This window comes from Danio rerio, chromosome 22 (genome assembly GCF_049306965.1).
Source record: "Danio rerio strain Tuebingen ecotype United States chromosome 22, GRCz12tu, whole genome shotgun sequence".
NCBI lineage: Eukaryota > Metazoa > Chordata > Actinopteri > Cypriniformes > Danionidae > Danio > Danio rerio.
The window spans coordinates 6,657,611-6,678,614 of NC_133197.1; the positions used below are offsets into that span (position 1 = coordinate 6,657,611).

The 21,004-nt window shown below is 34.2% G+C and overlaps 3 protein-coding genes across 7 annotated transcripts in view; 2 read left to right on the forward strand and 1 right to left on the reverse strand.

Moving 5' to 3' along the window:
* Positions 1-2,361: 2,361 nt before the first annotated feature.
* Positions 2,362-19,452, reverse strand: zgc:171699. 5 transcript variants are annotated; one of them, XM_073936139.1, is made up of 8 exons: positions 19,186-19,213; positions 17,027-17,164; positions 15,040-15,152; positions 10,439-10,547; positions 5,953-6,282; positions 5,355-5,699; positions 3,481-3,599; positions 2,362-2,738 (listed from the first exon to the last, which is right to left on the reverse strand). In XM_073936139.1, the coding sequence occupies exons 6-8, from the start codon at positions 5,635-5,637 to the stop codon at positions 2,682-2,684; spliced, it is 459 nt and encodes a 152-aa protein (XP_073792240.1). In that variant the 5' UTR covers positions 5,638-5,699; positions 5,953-6,282; positions 10,439-10,547; positions 15,040-15,152; positions 17,027-17,164; positions 19,186-19,213; the 3' UTR covers positions 2,362-2,681.
* Positions 11,334-14,978, forward strand: LOC108181082 (CD48 antigen-like). The gene is made up of 2 exons (XM_068216611.2): positions 11,334-12,427; positions 14,683-14,978. Exons 1-2 carry the CDS (start codon positions 12,052-12,054, stop codon positions 14,976-14,978), a joined length of 672 nt encoding a protein of 223 aa, XP_068072712.2. The 5' UTR covers positions 11,334-12,051.
* An 859-nt stretch (positions 19,453-20,311) lies between the features above and the next one.
* si:ch211-105n15.1 overlaps positions 20,312-21,004 on the forward strand; it is a 52,401-nt gene continuing 51,708 nt past the window's right edge. The window contains exon 1 of the mRNA XM_009296012.5: positions 20,312-20,417. The gene's annotated coding sequence lies outside the window, so the exon portion shown is untranslated. The remainder of the gene's footprint in view (positions 20,418-21,004) is intronic.

Sequence of the window (21,004 nt, forward strand, 5' to 3'; positions counted from 1 at the left end):
CTGTTATTATGTTAACAGAAAACTTCAGTTATGCTACTCTTTGATATATATAAATTAGTCTTTGATGAAATTTTCAGACAAAATGACTATCGCAGTCTTGTAACTGTGACACCATTACTCTGAAAGAGGAAAGTCACAGCTCATTGTACTGTCTTTATAATGATATTCTTGATTGATTCAATAAAACAATATTAGCAGATGACATCATAAATAGAAACCAACCCAAAGCAAAACAAAAAAGTTCTTCACGAGTTCACACTAACAGATATTTGACTGAATATGCAGGTGTGCTGTCCTGGAAGAGGGCTCTGAGTTTGTGAAGACACCATAAATCATGTTATTCCCCTTATCAGGATATAATAGGGTCTGAGCAGAATGCTCCCCCTGCAGATTTAAGTAGGTATCAGGTTTAAAAGTGTGGAGTTGGAGTGGTTGAAGGATGCTGAAGTCAAGAGAAAACAGAAGTATGAAGTGTTTGACTATTTATAGGGGTTTGGTTATGAGCTGATTGATAATAGAATGATTGTCAATGATGAATTACCCTAGTCAAAAACTGTTTATCGAACATCCCTAATTAAAAAATAATATTAATAGGCACATATATATACAGTTGAAGTCAGAATTATTAGCCCCCCTGTTTATTTTTTCCCCTAATTTCTGTTTAACGGAGAGAAGATTTTTTTCAACACATATCTAACATAATAGTTTTAAGAACTCATCTCTAATAACTGATTTATTTGATCTTTGCCATGATGACAGTAAATAATATTTGACTAGATATTTTTCAAGACACTTCTATACAGCTTAAAGTGACATTTAAAAATAGAAATGAAGTACCCACATTTAAAGGTTTAAAGGTTAATTAGGTTAACTAGGCAGGTTAGGGTAATTAGGCAAGTTATTGTATAACAATGGTTTGTTCTGTAGACTAATGAAATAAAAAATATATCTTAAAGGGGGCTAATAATTTTGACCTTATAATGGTGTTTAAAAAATTAAAAACTGCTTTTATTCTAGCCAAAATAAAACAAACAAGACTTTCTCCAGAGGAATAAATATTATCAGACATACTGTGAAACTTTACTTGCTCTGTTAAACATCATTTGGGAAATATTTAAAAAGGAAAAAAAAATCAGAGGGGGGCTAATAATTCTTACTTCAACTGTACTTATAAACTGCAAGTGAAATAAAGTAAATAAATCAATCAATACAAATACCAAAGGCAATAATAACAGAGGTAATGAGAAAGCAAGAAAACAGACAGGAGAGAAGAAACACACTGTGGTCTGCTGTCATCAATTTTCTGGCAGACAAAATAAATACTGTTTAATTTCACAGGCTCACCAATATCAGACACTTATAACTTAAAAATGTGTGTTTTTATTTGTGTCTTATGTAAAAGTATTTGTGTAGTGTGTCTTAGTTTATGTGCATATTTAAGTAGTTCGTTGTTAGCATAATTAGATTACTGCTTCAGTATGTTAGTTTTGTGCAGGTTTAAAACCGCTGTTTTGTCCAGTGTTTTGTTCATATTTATGATTATGTTTATTCATTTAGCACTGTGGTCCTGCGATACTCCACATTTAATTCACTTCATGTTCACACATGCAGTGGAATGTTCAGTCGGTTATGCCTTGAAATGCAAGTGGTTGGGAAGTTGTGCTGGGTCTTAAAATAGAAACCATGAACAGCAGCACCATGAACAAATAAAGGCAAGCCAGGGAAAATTAATCTGGATAAACCCCCTACTTTTGCTAATAAAGATCTCTTCTTAACCAGTTGTCAAAAATCCTTTTTGATTCCTTAATTTTGGTAACAAACTTAAGTTAACCAACTTATTACCTCACTAATAAGTTTTTTTAATATGAACAATTCCTAAATATTTAACACACTCCTTTTGAATGTTTACGTTTTAGGTCCCACACACTTTATATTAAGTAGCCTTAACTAATATGTATACTCACACAGGAATTAATAGTTTGTTACAATGTACTTATTTTGTAAATACATGTATTTACTGTGTACTTATGCTTGATTATATACATGTATGTAATTACATCTGTAATTAACTTTTGTAATTGCATTTGTAAATACACTGTTGACCATCCCTTACACCTTAACCCAGCCTTAAACCTACCCATACCACCAAACCTGTCCATAACCCAACCTATATCGCAACTCAAAAGTACCACAAGTGTTCTCAAATACATTATAAACACAGTAAGTACATTGTATTTACCTTTTGATGCAAGTACATAGTAGTTAATGACACTTAATATAAAGTTGGACTATGTTTTATACTGCAAATAACAAGAAGATTAACACTCAAACTACACAAAATAAATAAAAAAGCATTCACTGTTCTCATTGGTCAAGTTTATTTTTATTTGTTTGCTTCTTAAAAAACAAATATATAAATGTAGAATAATTAAAGAAAAACATAAATTAATTCAAATTCAATCAACACAAGTCAATAATAAAAATGATGAACAGTTGTGTGGGGGTCAGGGGTTCTTCATTGATTCTCGTTCATGCTTTGTGAGCTGAAGCTTGTTCACCTTTACACTCCAGAATTGATCCACTATGGATCTCATTCAACCTTTATAAGAGAATCAACTCATTTTCATCAGTTTCTTCATGTTTCTTATTGTCTTCAGTCTCTCTTTCAGTCTCAGTCTGATTTATAAAACTCTGAACTCCCTCAAAGGAATGCTATTAGGATTATCAGCATCGTTTTCCTGTAAGAAAATTCACAAAAGGCTAAATAAATGATGAGGACTGATAAACAAGACTCTGGAAAACTACTAGCCGTAGTGGCTGGTGATCAAAAAAAGTTAATGTCAAGCCCCCAAGTGTTTGTGCACAATACTGCACTTGTTAATTGAGCAATGTGTCTATATTTGCTTCAAAAAATAAAATGAAATACAAATCATAAAATAACTGTCCAAATAACAATTCTTGGTTGCCAATATCTTCTGGAAAGCTAGACCAAGAGGATCCAAGAGCATTTTTATGACGTAAATTTTTGATTAGCCAGGAATGTTTTCTTTATGAAATACAATGTTAATGTATGGTTTACATAACGTTATTTTAACATCTGATTAACGCTATTGTGACTTTTTTTAGACAACCGAATCAATCGTCATTAAAAAGTAACGATAAGGCAACGTTATATGTTAGTTTGGCAGGTGCAAAACCCAAAGTGAAACCAACACAGAACTTAATAGTTGGGCACGTGCCAATCATGATTATGACCAGTAGATGTCCTCACAGTTTAACAAATAAAAAATAATAATAATAATCTCACATTAACCTTTGCAAGCATTGATGCTTCATAATTGTTTGTTTTGCCATTGTTACACCTCCATAAATTTATAGTAATACTACAGCCTACAATATAGCATATTACTTTTCTGTCACATAGTTTTGTACATTATTTCTCATAGCCTATATCTTGTTAAATCAGCTGTTTGTGCTTACATGCCACGGCGTTCCTCTGAGTTTCCGGTGGAGTCTCCGGTAAATCATGACAGCAGCCGCTGTAGCGGCCGCCAGCAGCAGCGTCAGAAAAACACCGTTGCAAATCTCCACTGCAGCACCTACAAGTGGAAGAGCAAAAGAGTCATTCATCAACAATATCTTTCACTCATGACACAGAAGCAACATGTTGACAAGTCTACATGATTTAGTCATTTAATGCATTTTAAAAATGTTCATTCTTAGGTCATTATTTTCGAAAAAAATCAATGCATTAGGCTGTCATGATAAGCTAAGGGTTAATTACTTCATGATCCCTCAAAAATGATTCTAATATTTTAATCGGCATTTACGTTATAAAAATAAACGTTAATTAACATAACGATGTAATTTTGTGATTAACAGGTGTTTTCTGATCTTTTGATGATGAAAACTCAACTGTGTCGTTTAACAAATGTGACAATTATACCAAAATCTTAGTAGTCTGAAACAATGTATAATAAATAATATATTTATAATTAGGTCTGTAAAATAACAGAAAAAGAGCTGGCTGGTTTTTTTTCTCCATGATTTTGTACCGTTATTTACATAAACAATACAGACAATAGGACTATGTCATTTAAAAATATAAAAAATGTCAATAAAAGTCTAATATAATAATAATAATAATAATAATAATAATAATAATAATATTAATAATAATAATACATGAATCACAAAATACTGACAATTGTTAATTTACCAATATTATTTACTGTTTTTACTCTTATTCAAGGACATATTAATTTGGTCAAAACTGAAAGTAAATATCGTCACCTTAGAATTATAAGGTTCTATCTGACATGTTTGTCAAAATTGAGTTATTGACATATACTTATGACAACTTATTTACATTATGGAATGTTTTTTTATATAAGTTGTTTACATTAAGACTTTTTATTAAAACAAATGTTACAGAGATACTGTTTGCTATGGAATGCAAAAACTTTGAAGCTCAATATTTTAAAATCATTCAGATATAATTCCAAGGTGAAGATGTGTTTAAAATGTAAAAGTATAAATGATCTTATTATGAACTTTATAAATCAACAAAGAACCCTAACATGAGTTTCTATTACAGTTCCAACGACACTATGAAGCAGGGAAAAAAGATTTCAACATTGATAATAGTAATAATCATTATTCTTGAATGAACACCAATGATAATGATCAAAATAGAGCACCAAACCTGCATATTTAAATCATTATAAGGATTATGTGACACTGAAGACTAAATTAATTATGCTGTCAATTCAGATCTGAACCACAGGAAAGAATGAATGAAATTTTAAACTACATTCAGTAAGAAAAACATTATTTTTAATTATAATAATATAAAAATTTTACATGTTAACAGCATTTTTAATCAAATAAATGCAGCCTTGATAAACAAAAATATTTTCTATGTTTTACTCATTTTTACTTTTGACATAGTATATAATAATAACAAATTATAAAATATTTGCTTTTGGGCTTTAATACATTAATTTACAGTGATTAAACTGTGTAAAATGGAAGGAGTGCAAGTTGTCACAGGTGATATTTTGATTCAAACTACTTAATGGTTGATGATCATAATTTCAGAAATCTATTTTACATTTTGAGCAGTTACGTTGCACATGTGATAGTTAGAAAGTTCAGAATTTAGAATGCCATCCAAACCAAACTTTCAAATCAGCTACTCTTCCTAAATGAAGCTTGATGTGTCGGCATGGAAACAAAATGGAATACAGTGTATAATGTTCTAAATCTTCAAACTCCACTGGTGTTCCAGATATTCTAAACTTAGCAGTGAAAAGGTTAAATGTATCAAGTTGAAGTGCGTGATTTAGCCTTACTTTGCTGTTGGTTCCCCTTCTGCTCAGAATTGACAATAACATTAAATCTCTTCCGCCTGATGATGCTGACGTATCGGTCACTGATGACGATCTTAAGTTTACAAACTTCAGAGTCTCCGGTGTTGATGTTTCTGATGGTCAGAGATCCATTCTGATGATCCACTTTCAGCTTGTCTCTGAATTGCTCTTCACACTGAACATCTATACAGGTTTTACTGGGATCTCCAGTGATGAGAATGTCACCACAAAAATACCACGTCATCGAATAATTTGCTTTTCTCATTTCACAAGGATCTAAAGTGACATCTTCTCCTTAATTTTTAATAATGTCTTCTTTAATAGGATCTGAAACACAAAGAAGTCCATTTGAAAACTCTAAACACGCAACAATGAGCTGCACTGACATTATGTGATCTCCATCTGTTCTCATCTACAGTTCATTATCAATGGAATTAATTATTTAAAACCATCTGTGGTTACTATACAATGAAACTGGCTTTGCTATAAATTCACAGGAACTGTTTGATGATGCAAACTAGGATATTTGATATAATATACAGTTAATAAAAAGATAAATTTTATAAGCGAATGAACTCACTATCGACAGCAATAATGAAGTTCTTGTCATTTTCTCTGGTGTTGTTTGAGATCTTCACTTTATAAACTCCAGCATCTGTGCTGTGGATGTTTGTGATGGTCAGAGATCCAGTTCTACAGTGCAGTTTCAGTCTGCTTTTGATTATCAGAGTAACTGCATTACAGTGATCAACAGTGCAGCTTTCACTGAGATCTCCATTGATTTGTGCGATGAGAGTGTCGTTAAAATACCATGTGATATTTTCCCCTTGGTTTATTTTAGCATCAGTGTGTAGAGTGACCGAATCTCCCTCCATCACTGACACTGACACTTCATCTGTACCAAAAACACCTGCCAAGAGGAAAAGTTACCGATTAGATTACAAGTAGACTGTTAGGGTTGAGGTTAGGGTTAGTGCAAGTAGACATGTACTTGCAAAGTTTCTTATAGTCAGTTAAATGTCTGCTGAAGGAGCAGGATCTACAGATATGAAGCAGTGATACTCAAATGGACAAATAAAACGAAGTGTTACCAAAAATCAAGCAAATACAATTCACAATTTGATTCATGTTTCAGCCCCTTTATATTATTATTAATGAACATTTCTAATAAATCTTTGGTAAAATACGGACAAACCCAAATGCTGAGGTAGTTTGAATTCCATTATCCCAAAGGCTTTCTTCATGTTTTACTCAAAAATCCTGCATCGATATGAATGTAGACATGTTAACACTATGTAGGCTAGCATTTTTGTTGTTGTTGTCTTACTGTCCTACAAAAATAAAGCCCCCATATGATATCTTATAAAAAATACTACAGTATTTTTGAATCATACTATAATAAAGTACTTGAAATTGTCTGTTGTGATTATTAAATATATGATAATACAACAAATCACACAAAACTACTGAGTTTTTACTACAATAAACTATAGGCCTAGTAGTTTACTATGGTTATTAAACCTACAGTACGCTGTAGCATTAACCAATTGTTGTAAATACTATAATACAGTATAACACAACTACTATAGTAAATTTTGTTGTGGGTCTTTACGTGTGGGTTTCACGTTATAATTTCTTGCATTTCAATTAAGGAACATTGCTGTTGATCAGTTTAGTGATATTGTTAACACTTATGATGATGACAGGTAATTAATTAATCATGTAATTAATTTAAATAAATTTAAATTAATATGAACCGTATGAATTTTAAAAGAAACAGAAATAATGTAAACTTAGGAAAAATGTCGCTCTTACCATTGTCGATAAAAAACAAGACCATCACAAGCACAGTAAACGACAACTTCATTGTCACCACTTTATTCCTCCTAGATGAAGATGGTGATCCATAAAAGTCGTTCTTCTGCTTAGAGACGCAGTTGACAGTTCAAGTGATGTGAAAGCTTTGCCATGGAAGGTGGAGCGATGATGTGCATTAAAAATTAATATGGAAAGGGTTTTAGCTTTGAGCCGATTGTAATAATAATAATAATAATGATAATTTAATAATAATAAATATAGGCCATACATTTTATGGATTTCACGATTAATAGAAGTTAACTCCCACAGACTTACTGTGGCAGGGCTTAAAAATAAGGCTAAGTTTAAGACTAAAACTTCCATAGCGAGTAAAATGAAAGCAATGTTTTGGAGAGAACACAGAAACAACCAATTAAAACTTTTAAATCAGTAACATTTTTAATTCTTTTAAATGTAATAATTTATGACACCATAAAAAAAAAACATAGTTGATCAAGATATTTCTAGCTTTGAAAAGCAAAATCACTGAAACATTAACTGAAAACAAAGTGTAAATTTCAATAAATTTGTTGATTTTGTGTGCACTAGCAAATTTACTTTTACGTTTTTGTGTTGTAATTACAACTTTGTGACAGAGGAAAGTTTCGTGTTACTGCATTTTGTCTTTTTGATGATCATTTTAAATGATTCGATTAGAGAGAATAGGTGACACCATAAACACAAATAAAAAAAATAAATAAATAAAACAACTGAAAAATAAAATTATTACATTATTTTCAAAACAAGAGAGCCACGGGTCACAATGAAGACTTCAATGAACAACGAAGGATTCTGGAAAACAACAGACAGAAACAAGACAAACAACGGACTGATAACCAGAACAATACGGACCAGCTGGAAGATGATTAAGTCAGCTGATGACATCAGCTGATCCTTTAGCACGCTGTCAACACAAAAGGTAAACAGACACACACCCTCACACATGACAACACACAAGGCAAGATACATAACATACAGGAGGAACACACAGATCCATAAACCGTGACAGCTATGCTAAACAAAAACATCTTATCTGAGATTTAAAATTGGAGATCCACTTGGTGAATGTGCAAAAAAATGGCCAGATCAGTTTTAGCTACTTCCAGCTTAAATCTGCTAAGATCTGCCTGGTTTGTTGGTTTTAGACTCTATGTAATAATTTCATTCTTCGAAATATATTTTTAGGTTTATTTGTATTATTTTTTATTATTATTTTGTATTATTCTTTAAGGATTCCCTAATGAACTGAAACATGTTTACATTACACTAAAGAGCATATAGTGATAAGATGGCATCTTTTCCCCATTAGCACCTCTTGGTAGATAGTTGAAACTACAAATTCTAAAATGAATAATAAAGTGAACAGATAAAGTCCAGGCCGTACTGATGTAAAGTAAATTCTGCACTCACTTGGAGAGAATACAGATGGCTTTGTCTGAGTGTAAATAGAAAAACACACACATTTGACAAAGTTCTAAATGCAAAGGCCACCAAACCACCCCCACCCGCCCCACCACGACTACTATAACAGCCCTCTCTAACCATTCGCGTACCATTCGTATCCTCAAGACTGCTTAACTAATTAGTTGCTATTAAGACGCGAGGAGACTAGCATATCAAATCCCTCCACTTCTATAACAGCCCTCTCTTACCATTCACATACCAATTCCTCAAGACCGCTTAACTTATTAGTTGCTATTAAGACGTAAGAAGACTAGCATATTAAATACAAACCAAAATCACAAATCTTTCAAAATCAACCCATGAGACACACTAGAGGACACTTCACACATCACCTTTGCGACTCACCTTACCATCTACTCTTACCATCAGACTACACTTACCATCATGTTTTGCTCTTCACACCTAATGACACTCTCCTGTTATCACTGCGCACCTGTTCACAATCCTGCTCTCTTTTCAAGACAGTCACTCACTGTCACTATCATTGTGAAGTCTTGTATTTCTTGTACATTTCTGAGCATGTTTCTAGTTCCTTGTTTCAGCCTGGTTTGTTTGTTTTGGATAGTGGTGGGCAGGGGTGAAGCCAGGGGGTGGCCACAATCAGACACCAATCTAGACACAATTCGTTCTGGCTATTTTTCGAAAAAGAGAAGTTTACCAGTAATTTGCCGGAATGCTGCGATGTGTGAATGCAGAAGGAAGATTGCCGGAAAGAGTGCGTGCACGTCTAGAACACGCTGACGTAAGACGTCTACCTTAGCCAATCAGAACAGTCAGACACATTCACGTCCACGCGATTTATGAAATTAAAGATAACGTTTCTATGTTCCTTCTTAATGCCAACTCTGTAAATAATTATCGATAAGATAAGATGATAAGCCGTTGTCTGTTTACTTTCAAGCTCTGCCTCCTTCAGTTACTTTGCGAGTGCCTGTGAAGCAGCCGGTGAGCGCAAGCACACACATATATCATGTACATCTCGACATGCGAAATTGTTCCTCTATGTTTTCATCAAAGTCGTTCACAATACTGATCCATCCATAGAGTTTGTAATGTCGTCAAATGTTTACAAATACAAGCGCAGCCGTTTAGAGCTCATTTCTGTTTAATGATGTCAGAATTTAACGGTATTTTGGAATGGATGTGTGAACGGTCTTTTCCGGAAAAATTCCGTAACATCCTCGCCTGTGTGAACAGAGCTTTTTGAAATTTACCAGTAAAGTCGTTCCGTAAATTTTCCAGATATTTACCGGTACCACTGTGTGAAAGGGGATATTGTCACCCTATCACCCCACTCGTAATACCTTCAACAACCACCCACCCACCCCCCAGCTCTTCACTTTCGCACTTTTATCGGCAAGTCCAATCTCATCCCAAACACACCCCCACCCCACAGCTCTTCGCTTTCATTTGTGAGTTCAATTACCCCACCCCCATTCTTCACTTTTGTCCACCCCCACCACGTGAACGATTCGAAACCAGTCACTACAGTGTCACCTAGAGGTCGTTTTCAGGAATTGCTCTGAAACAACTTCAACAAAGAAACAGTTAAGCGAATTGAGTAATTATAATAACCCTCATTTTAGAGATGAGACATCAAGAGATTTAATTGAGTGGTTAGTGTTCCTGATTGTCTACTGTCATTTGGGTTTTTAAGGCTCTGTTCTTTTTGTCTGACACCCGAATTAACTCTTTGTAAATAAAAAAGTAATGTAATATAATTTGTATTTATATAGTGCATTTACCATGTACACCCAAGGCACTTCACAATCAAACCACCAGTGTGTAGGATCCACTTGGTTGATGGGTTGGCAGCCACAGGACAAGGGCGCCAATGCGCTCACCACACACCAGCTACAGAGGGAATGGAGAGACAGTGATATAGTCAATTTAGTGGATGGGAATGATTAGTAGGCCATGATCGGTTAGGGCAGATGGAGGAAATTTGGCCAGGACATCAAGTTTACACACCTACTCTTCACGAGAAGTGACATGGGATTTTAATGACAATGAGAGTCAGGACCTCATCCGAAAGAGATCGCTCACTGGCAGTATAGTGTCCCCTTCACTATACTGGGGCATTGGGACTCAGACAGACCACATGTTGAGTGCCCCCTGCTGGCCTCACTAACACCACTTCCAACAGCAACCTAGTTTTCCCATGTGGTCTCCCATCAAGGTATTGACCAGGCTCAGCCCTGCTTAGCTTCAGCGAATAACCGGGTCTTGGGCTGCAGGGTGATATGGCCGAGGTTTTGGCCATAAAGACAATGAACAATAATAAAACATATCAAGTCACAATTCCGGATTTTTTTCCGGGACTTAAACACGGGATGCATGCAGCGCAGTTGCATTATATGCTAGCACCCTGTCCGATGTGCAAGTGATTTTTTTTTCTAACCATGTCAATCAAGCAAAGATTCAGCAGGTGTCAAAACTTGAGACCGCAAAAAGCTTCAGCTTGTAAAATCTCTCAATCCATCGAAAGTAAAACTAACAGAGGAAATACAGCTGGCCTTTGCACACACTAACACACTCGCTTAAACAGAAACAGTGCAACCCATTCAGATCTTTTAGTCCAATTTGACTGTTGTCGATAGACTCTGTATTTTTAATTGAATTTTATTCGACTTTGAAGCTGATATCTAATCAGATAAGAAACTTTTCACCTACTTACAATACACACCCATTTCCACCTACACACATCTCCTCTGTTAAAACCACATCTTTAAAAAGAAAAAAGAAGAAAAGACCACAGCGGGTTGCAGTTTGACTCAGATGTATGTCTGCTAGTGTTACAACATGGGATTGCAGAAATTATAAACTTGTTACCACAACTTTTCACATGCACAATGATTAATATTTAACTTACTGAAGCAAATTTGAACACCATTTCAAAGTCAGTAAGCGGTAATATTTCTGCGATAACATTTTCCACTATCAAGCGTTAACAAAAGCTATATCTATATAACCACAAGTCATAGCACGTAAGCATTTCAACCACTAGAACTTGGTAATAGTTTGCAGACCCCAGACACAGTATTATGAGATCTCTTTCTCTGAACGGCTGAGAACAATGTTTTACATGCTTGTTTTAATTTTGAGCTGGTGCTGTTTGACTGGTAAGTTACATATATTTTAATATTGGCTTAATATTGGAAACATTAAATCGCACACGTTTAAATGATAATGAAAGTGTTAAACAAGTAGAGCATTCTTAGTTGTTTAAACATGTTGTTACTTCAGAAGTAGCCATGTCTTCCTGGCTAACAAAAGTATAATGTTATGGCTGAAAATATGTGGTGAATTTAAATGTTCAAGCTGAAATCAACTAGCTTAAAAACATACAAACTTTACTATGTATATAAAGTTAATATATTTCATTATAAGCCTCAATCTTTGTAAAATCTCCCCATCAGGTGGGTCTGATCTGTCAGTCTCAGTAACAGAGGGAGACTCTGTCACTTTACACATTGCTGCTGAAATACGTAAAGACAATGACATACTGTGGAAATTTGGAACCGATCCAGCTTTCATTGCTCGACTGAAAATAAACAGGCAAATCTACTCCACAGTGGATGGTCCTGATGGGAGATTCAGAGACAGACTGAAGCTGGACAGAAGGACTGGATCTCTGACCATCACAGACATCAGATCTGAACATGCTGGAGATTATAAGCTGGAGATAAGTGGTGAAAAACTGACTACGAAAATGTTCAGCGTTTCCATCTATGGTGAGGAGCTATCACTTCTTGGTATATTAATATTCATTATATATTTTAGTACAAGTTGAGCTCTATCTGCAGCATTTATGGTTTTAAAATGTTTTCATAAACACAGATGAGCCAAAACATTATGACCACCTGCCTAATATGCTGTTGGTTCTCAAAATTCGACCAAAGCTAACCGAAATATGGACTTATATTGGGTGTTTTGTGGTATTTGGCATCAGATCAACATTCCATGGTCTAGCTTTGACATTTGAGGGTGCGTAAAGGTTTTGCCGCTTCACCCTTTGTTGGTCTTGGTTATCTTTGTTCATCAAATTCTGTCGCTTATTTGTAGTTTTCACCTTCTTTGAGTCATTGTTGGTAAATTGGTAAATTCTCACCCCTGCTGATCAGGAGAAATCCACAAACCTTAGTTTTGGAAACTTTCTAACCCAGTGTCCTATAATGATTTGGCTAAATGGTGACATTTTGTGACTTTTTTTCATACCACTTATTCTGTGAACCTACATACTGTAGATGCAAAGTGCATCAAAAACCAAGCATTTAAAGTCATAAATACACAGTATAGTCGGTTCATATGTGATTATAGTGGCTCCGTTTAGTAAAGACCCAGAAAATATAGAACTGAAAGTGAAAGTAACCTTACAGCTCATACTTTTTACGTATCTTATTCTTATTGTATCAATATTGGAGATTGGTCTCATTGACTCCAATTTTATCTCAATGTAAAGCCCTGCTCACACTGTGGATTTAAGCCATGAATTGGTTGTCTAAGACAAATTTAGGAAATCTAAAACATGCCCAATGTCCTCTGCGGAAATCTGTAGTCTTTGATGGTTAGTTTGACATGTTCACAAACAGCAGCTTAATGGCCATTGTGGTCAGATCTTCCCTTTGATTAACTTCTGGTAGATTCAGAAGTTTTCACACAGTCTAAAAAAAAAAAAAAAGCTAATGAGGCAATCAGCACAACAACTTTAAACCACTGCGGGGAAATGTTTTTCTTTTTTTTCTTTCTGGTTTTATTATTGAGGCACGCTAAGTGCAAAATTGCCACTACAGATCGTTCACACTGGCGGTGAATAATAATTTCAGGTTATTAAAAAAGTCACAGATGAATGATGTCAAGCTCAGGGTGAGTTCCATGTAATGTGTATTTATATAGCGCATTTATCGTGTATAGCCATACACTCAAAGCACTTCACAATCATGAGGGGGGGGGGGGGGGGTCTCTCCACTCCTCCACTAGTGTGCAGCATTCACTTGGATGATGCAACGGCAGCCACAGGACAAGTGCGTCAGTGTTCTCATCACAGACCAGCTATAGGTGGAGTGGATCGATAGAGCCAATTCAGTGGATGGGGATGATTGGGAGGCCATGATGGGTAAGGGTTGATTGAGGGAATTTGGCCAGGACACTTCACGAGAAGTACCATGTGATTATTAATAACTGCAGAGAGTCAGAACCCTGACTTCACATCTCATCTAAAGACATCGCTAACTGGCAGGATAGTGTCCCCTTCACTTCACAGGGGCATTAGGTCTCACGCAGACCGCAGGTTGAGCACCCCCTGCTGGCCTCACTTACAAAAGCAGTCTAGTTTTCCCATATGGTCTCCCATCGTACTGACCAGGCTCAGCTCTGCTTAGCTTCAGTGACTAACCACTCTTGGGCTGCAGGGTGATATGGCTGTGGCATTTTTTTCCATGTTTGGCGCATCATTGTTGTAACTCAGTCTGACATTATAACCGCTGAGATTTATTTATTTATTATTTATTTATTTATTTATTGCCACATCAGCAACTTAAGGTTATTTCATGGCAAAATGGATATACATAAAATATTACATGATAAAAGAAAATTGTATTACAATAAAAAGTTATTTAGACAAACATATAAAATATAAATAAATAAAATTCACACAAAAATATATTCAAAGTTAAATATGATTTTTCAGTTCAATTTTTGATGAATAATTTAAAATTCTTCCTGGTGGTACTTTTTAAAAAAGTACTCTCCTTATGAAAATGTTGTCGAATTCAAACTTCCACATTCCAACAAAATATGTTTCATGGTAAGAGCTCACTGCTGAGATTTTACAGTGTGACATGTGAGCCATGTTCATGCAGTCCGACATGCTACAATCATTTATGATTAAATAAAAATTAAAGTGTGAGCCGGGCTTAAGAGATACTTTAGCTTGAGATGACCAGATTAACCTAGACTTCTGTTTTTTTTTTTCTTTGACATTTACCAGCTCGTCTGCCTGTTCCTGTCCTCATCTTCAACTCCTCTCAAAACTCTTCATCTCAGCAGTATTGTTCAGTGTTGTGTTCAGTGGTGAATGTGAGCGCTGTGAGTCTCTCCTGGTACAAAGGAAACAGTGTATTGTCCAGCATCAGTGTGTCTGATCTCAGCATCAGTCTCTCTCTACCTCTGGAGGTGGAATATCAGGATAAAAACACCTACAGCTGTGTGATCAACAACACCATCAGCAACCAGACCACACATCTGGACATCAACACACTCTGCCAACCGTGTGAAGGTATGTAAGTGCTGAAATATATGATTGTTTACTAAGATGATCTCAGTAGTTTGCTATATTTTCACTTACATGATTGACTTTAACTCTTCTTCAGGTCCTCTAGACTCAATATCTCTGATTGTGCTGATCTCCGCTGCTTCTGGAGTTGTGTTGATTGTAGTTGGCGTTGGGGTCTTTCGTACCTGCAGGAGTAGAAAAACGGGTCAGAAGAGCAACGTATTAGTGTTGATATTTTTTTGAAACAACAATTTCGATATAATATTTAAAGCTTAATTTTAACACATTTACAGTTACAGTTAATGCAGCACAGACTGGGCATGAAAACAGATCCGTTTCTGCACTGAGTAAAGAAACAGCACGTAAAATGGTAAGAGATTTCATGGCTTTTGCAAGATGCTGTTCAGCCAGACTGCTGTCTGAAGTTTTCTTTGAAACATGCATGGATGGTCGGCCTTGATAAGTTTTACGCTCACATTTTTATTGCAAAAAAACCAACACTACTATGAAACACTCACTCACTTTTCTTGGGACTATTGCCTGCTTTATTGCCACAGTGGAATGAGCCACCAATTACAAAACAAATCTTTAAATATAATTACCATTGTTTGTATTAAATAAACAAATCAATAAATAAAAGTAAAACGTAAACCAAAGAAATACGTGTTCAGCAGATGGACTTAGAGAAATATCTAAATGGAAAATTATAAAAAAAACAAATATATTTAGAAACAGTTTCACTGATCAAAATTAAGTAGATGAATAAGTAAATGGAACTATATAAAATAGTGACAATAATAACAGAAATGCATTAGTTAAAATGCTTTTGTTAAGCGAGAGAGTGCATCTGTTGAATAGAAGTTAAGAAAATAATAAAATAATGCCACCTTTTAAGGAAAGCACTTTTTCTAGAACATCCAAGCTTGGTCATTTTTACCTTCAGTATGGATTAGCTTAAAAAGCCGTGATTTTACGCTGTCTATTTGAAGTCATGCACTTTTTTGTACCTTATTATGAATAGTACTTTGTAGTTTTGCATATATTTTTTTCTCTTTTGAAAAGTATTTACATTCTACTATTCATTTATATGTTTTGTTTTACATATTTAGTACAGTTTTTATCTCATAGAAAAGTATTTCTCTTAACCCTGTAAGACCTGACATAGCAAAAAAATAAATAAATAGTCAGAAAATTCACATTTTCTGGAACTGGGATGTTTATTAAGGTATTAAGCAAAAATCAAAAAATCTAAATAAAAAAAAACAACATTTTTTTTTACATTTTTTCCATGATATTTATTTTGTATCACATTTGATACATCAGGCGTTTGTGCAACTTTTTGTTCAAAACAATGATAATTTTAATTACAAAAAAACTATTTTACCCTTAACATTTAGACAAAACAGAACATTTCAGTGCAGTTTGTTTCTTTATTTATTGTGAAATTAAGCATTTTACAGTGTTTTATTATTTCACTTTGCGGTAGGTGTACTAGTAGTTTCAGTTCTTGTTTAGGCAAAGATGCACTTTACATTTACACAGTACACAAAAGTGAGAAGTCATTGGTGTTGCAGTGTTTTTATCTCTGTCAGGTTTCCTGGTCCTATTTGATCCTATTTATGATCCTATTTTATTATCCTACAATTTATTTGTAACAAAATAAATTAATTACTAAGTATGTACGCTTTGTTTCAATCAAGAAAACCTTTATTTAATTAAGTTAGTAACAATATAAATTTTATTCTTACTATAACAACTTGAAATTAGCAAATAGTTTTTAGCCAAAAAGCATCCGAGTAGTTCAATGAAAGTAGCCATTTTGAAAAGGTAAAAAGCCCTTCCACGGCCTGCAGTGTCATGAAAATCCACAAGGGGGGAGAATACAAGTATCAAATCATATACAGCAGGTTTTTAACCAAAGTATTGATCAGGTTGATATCATATAGGTCTTAGAAACTTGTGTATCAAATATGATACATGTGGCTTTATGAAATTTAATAAATCTAGTTACTTTCACCTCAATGACAATCCAAAATATACTCGATATAAATAAACTCACCTTGCTGTTCCTCGTGAGTTTCTGTCAGCCTCAATCATTCCTTTTTTTTTTGTTTCCCAGAAGAAAGTAAGTTGAGCTCCATCTTGGGTTTAAACGATAGACTTAAGTGTTTCTCAGAGAATCTTGATGAGAACTTTGCTAAAAAAAAGGTAAATTTCAGTTTCTTTTTTTGCTTACCATCGAGAACAGGTTGCTCTGATTGAAACCGTGAGAATTGTATTGTTAGCTTTAAGGATAATATCTAAGCGAGTGTGCTCCAAAACAGCGACAAAACTCTGGTTTAAAAGATATCAATCTAACATAAACAAAGATTGTAATTTGTCATTTCTGCCTAAATTTCAAACTCGAATTGGCAGGGGGCATTTTAGTGACTGACAATTTAAAGGAGGGCCGTTTTAACATTGAAGCACAAGGAAAAAATAAAATAAAATAAATAAATAAAAAGAGTCAAAAGTCCAGCTTTTTGTTTCTTCTTGCATATATTAAAGGGGTAATTTAAATCGCTATAAAAATACTACAAATAACAGGCATAATAATTATTATTCTGTCCCAACCAATTGTATTGTTTCAATAGCACAGAGAATGCAGTACTTTAACAAGTTCAATTCAACTTTATAAACTAATTTCGAGAGGATCACATGCTTTTGGTTTCCTCCCACCAAAAACATGCAACTTAAGTTAATTGACTAATTCAATTCGGCACCATAGACATGCTCCTAGTAAGTGGTTATCATATATATATATATATATATACATATATATATATATATATATATATATACATATATATATATATATATATAATTCGATATTTGATTTTGTAACCTGTCACATATCAGCAAGGATCGTAAATGTGTCTGTGTTTTCTGTTTCAGAAATCAAAGAAGCAGCCTGTGTATGAAAATTTTCCCCCCAAAAGAAGAAAGCAATAAGACTACTGGAACAAATATTAGAGGTCATGCAGGTCTTTGCTCTGTTAGTTTTTTTTTTTTTTTCACTGACTGATATCCTTTAGACTTTGTTTTCACTTTTTTTTTTTCATTTTGTGTAAGCATATATTCTGCTTCCCTTAGGGGGCAATGATCTTGTCACATTTGATGATAAATCTGTATAATAAAAGTTATGCCGTTTTTTTTTTTTTATCTAAGCATTAAAACTAAAACTAAATTAAATTATATTATTCATTCTTTTTTTCGACTTAGTCCCTTTATTAATCACGGTTCACAACAGTGCAATGAACTGCCAACTTATCCAGCACATGTTTTTACACAGCGGATGCCCTTCCAGCTGCAAACCTTCACTGGGAAACATCCATACAAACTCATTCACAATATATAATTTAGCCTACCCAATTCGCCAATAGCGCCTGTCTTTGGAGTTGTGCGGGAAATCAGAGTACCCGGAGGAAACCCACGCAAACACGGGGAGAACATGCAAACTGACCCGGCTGGGGCTCAAACCAGTGACTTTCTTGCTATGAGGCGACATCGCTACCCTCTGTGTCACCTTGCAGCCATTATATTATATTATATTATTCATTTTTTTTCCGGCTTAGTCCCTTTATTAATCTGGGGTCACCACAGCGGAATGAACCACCTATGTTACACCATGATATATTCAATTTAAGGGCATTATACAATGGTATTATTTAATCAAACTTAACAGATTTCAACTTTAACAAAACCCATTTCAATGTATTTTTGAATATCAGCAGCTAAAACAGCATCACAGCACAGGTCACTGTATTAAAATCATTTGACGTTTAATGTGAAAATTGTCACTTTATGTACGTAGCCTACATATCTCAATGAATGAAATGTATTTATTTGACTGTATTCTATTTTTATTTTATTTTTTTTTACCAGAAAAATCATAATTAATATATCACTATTGGCACACTAATGCTATAATGATTAGGGTCGAGTTGTCAAGCATTTTACAATTAAATTGAATAAAGCTGAAACACAGATAACTAACTTATAATAAAGTAACACAATACCAAAAGCAAAATACTCACAATATACTGAAAATTAATGCTAAACAAACACACAATTAAACTAAATCCAGCATTAAAACATAACATCCAACGATATCAATAAACATTTGAACTCAACCAGCTATATTTTAACATTATATCATGGAGCACATTCAAACCATACCTGCCTCATTAAAGCTAAAATCTGTTCTGAGGAGAGCGGGACGCGATTGGCTTTTCAGCCAAAGGAAGTGACATCACGCAACTTAATACCTTACTTTAAAACAAAAATGCACATTTTCTATTGGCACGAGGTTACTAATACTGTTATTTATCATGTGAACATATTAAGAATATAAAATTAGAAATTATTTACGGGTAAAAAAAAAGTTCACTGAAATTAGTCAAAAACAACACTACGTTACACATTCTGTGAATATCAACATGATTTAAAATGTGGACTCTGCAAAACGTGTACTTTTCAAAAGGATTTAAATAAGGCTGGGCAATGTAGCAATAAAAAAAGAAAATCTTGATTTATCTTTTTTCCTATATTGATTAGCTGGCAACTTTAAAACATTTCCCATCGTAAATAAACTATAAACTAAAAGTTTTGACAAAAAACAAAACTATAGTAAATGAGAATGCACATTATAAACATAATTTGTGTCAAGTCTGTCACCAGTTTGGCTTGAAAAGATAGATTAAATGGTCACTGATTTGCTGTTGTCACACATTCTGCATATTTAGCCTCAAGATACCAGTATATGGACTTAATGGACTAAACAAAGCAGTGTTTGGAGAAACAGCGCCATATTGTTTTAGTATGTCATGAAGAAAGTAGCAAAATTATTGACATCTGTACAAAGATGTGGTTTGAGCTTGTAAACAGAGAATCTTGAGCTTGAGCAGATGGTTGTGTTTGATGATAGTGAATACTGCGTGATTGAAAACACTTTTTTCCATTCCTGTGCATATGAAACATTCAAATTTGCACTGAATTTTTCCTTTAGTGTAAAACACTAAACTCACTCACCAACGTTGGGGCAAAATTGTAATGTATTATTTGCATATATTTAAGTACATTATATACACATCATAACCTTTTTTTGCACATCAGTCTTCTTCAGCAAATAAAGAAAGCTATTTCTAAGAACTATTCTTGATTTCATGCCCTTTTATAGAGATACTGTAGAAAAGGCTCCAAGGAAAGCTAGACTACAGACTTGTATTCTGAAAACGTAGAGTGCATTACCGGATGCTTCCAGTAGAAGGCGTTATAGTTATAGTTTCTTTTTTCTGTTGCTTTCATTATTGAGTCAGAGATCGACGGCTGTGCTACTAAAGTTTATTCTTGCTACTCCTGAAGTTCGTTTGGTGTTTTAAGCTTTCCAAGTGTTAGTACGTGATCATAAAGTAAGTTTCTCTTTATTTCTGTATGTTTTTAACCATGTTGAAGTGTATTAGTATACATTTACATCTGTATAGGCATGCCCAGACATGCAATGCCTAATGCTTCATGTCCGATCGTGTGATCATTAAGATAGAGACAGTTAATTGCTTCAGCAGCCACTATAAATGTAAGAAATATTTTATACTGCAGTATTAATCAATATTATTGTGTTTGTGGTGATGTTTGGCAAATTATTTGATTATTAACGCACTTGGGTTCTGTATACATATTGCTGCTAATGTATCATCTTTATTTGTATGATTTATATTATTTAGTGCTTAATAAAATTTCACATAGTTTACCCCTTTTTTATGATTTAATATTACTATTATGATTCTTCTGAGTGTGCCAGTTTAGGTTCAGTTCAACACACAGTTTAGATGTTTTTATTGTAATGTGTTAAAAAGTGTCATGTTGGGGGCGTTTACACATTTTGCTTTTTTAGGGGCGTGTTGCTTCACAGTTTCGGCTTCCCACCCAACGTAACATGGGGCGGAGCCAATAGCTCCCACGCTCTGTGTTTATGTAACGGAGTTGAAAAGATATTATA

Bases quoted from the DNA above. Each gene is read 5' to 3' on its own strand.
- zgc:171699 (XM_068216187.2), bottom strand. From the start codon at position 5,637: ATGAGAAAAGCAAATTATTCGATGACGTGGTATTTTTGTGGTGACATT. The intron at 3,600-5,354 runs GTAAGGCTAAAT...TTCCACTTGTAG, and splicing joins GAAGGGGAACCAACAGCAAA to GTGCTGCAGTGGAGATTTGC. The intron at 2,739-3,480 runs GTAAGCACAAAC...ATTTTCTTACAG, and splicing joins TCAGAGGAACGCCGTGGCAT to GAAAACGATGCTGATAATCC.
- LOC108181082 (XM_068216611.2), top strand. From the start codon at position 12,052: ATGTATATAAAGTTAATATATTTCATTATAAGCCTCAATCTTTGTAAA. The intron at 12,428-14,682 runs GTGAGGAGCTAT...GACATTTACCAG, and splicing joins GTTCAGCGTTTCCATCTATG to CTCGTCTGCCTGTTCCTGTC.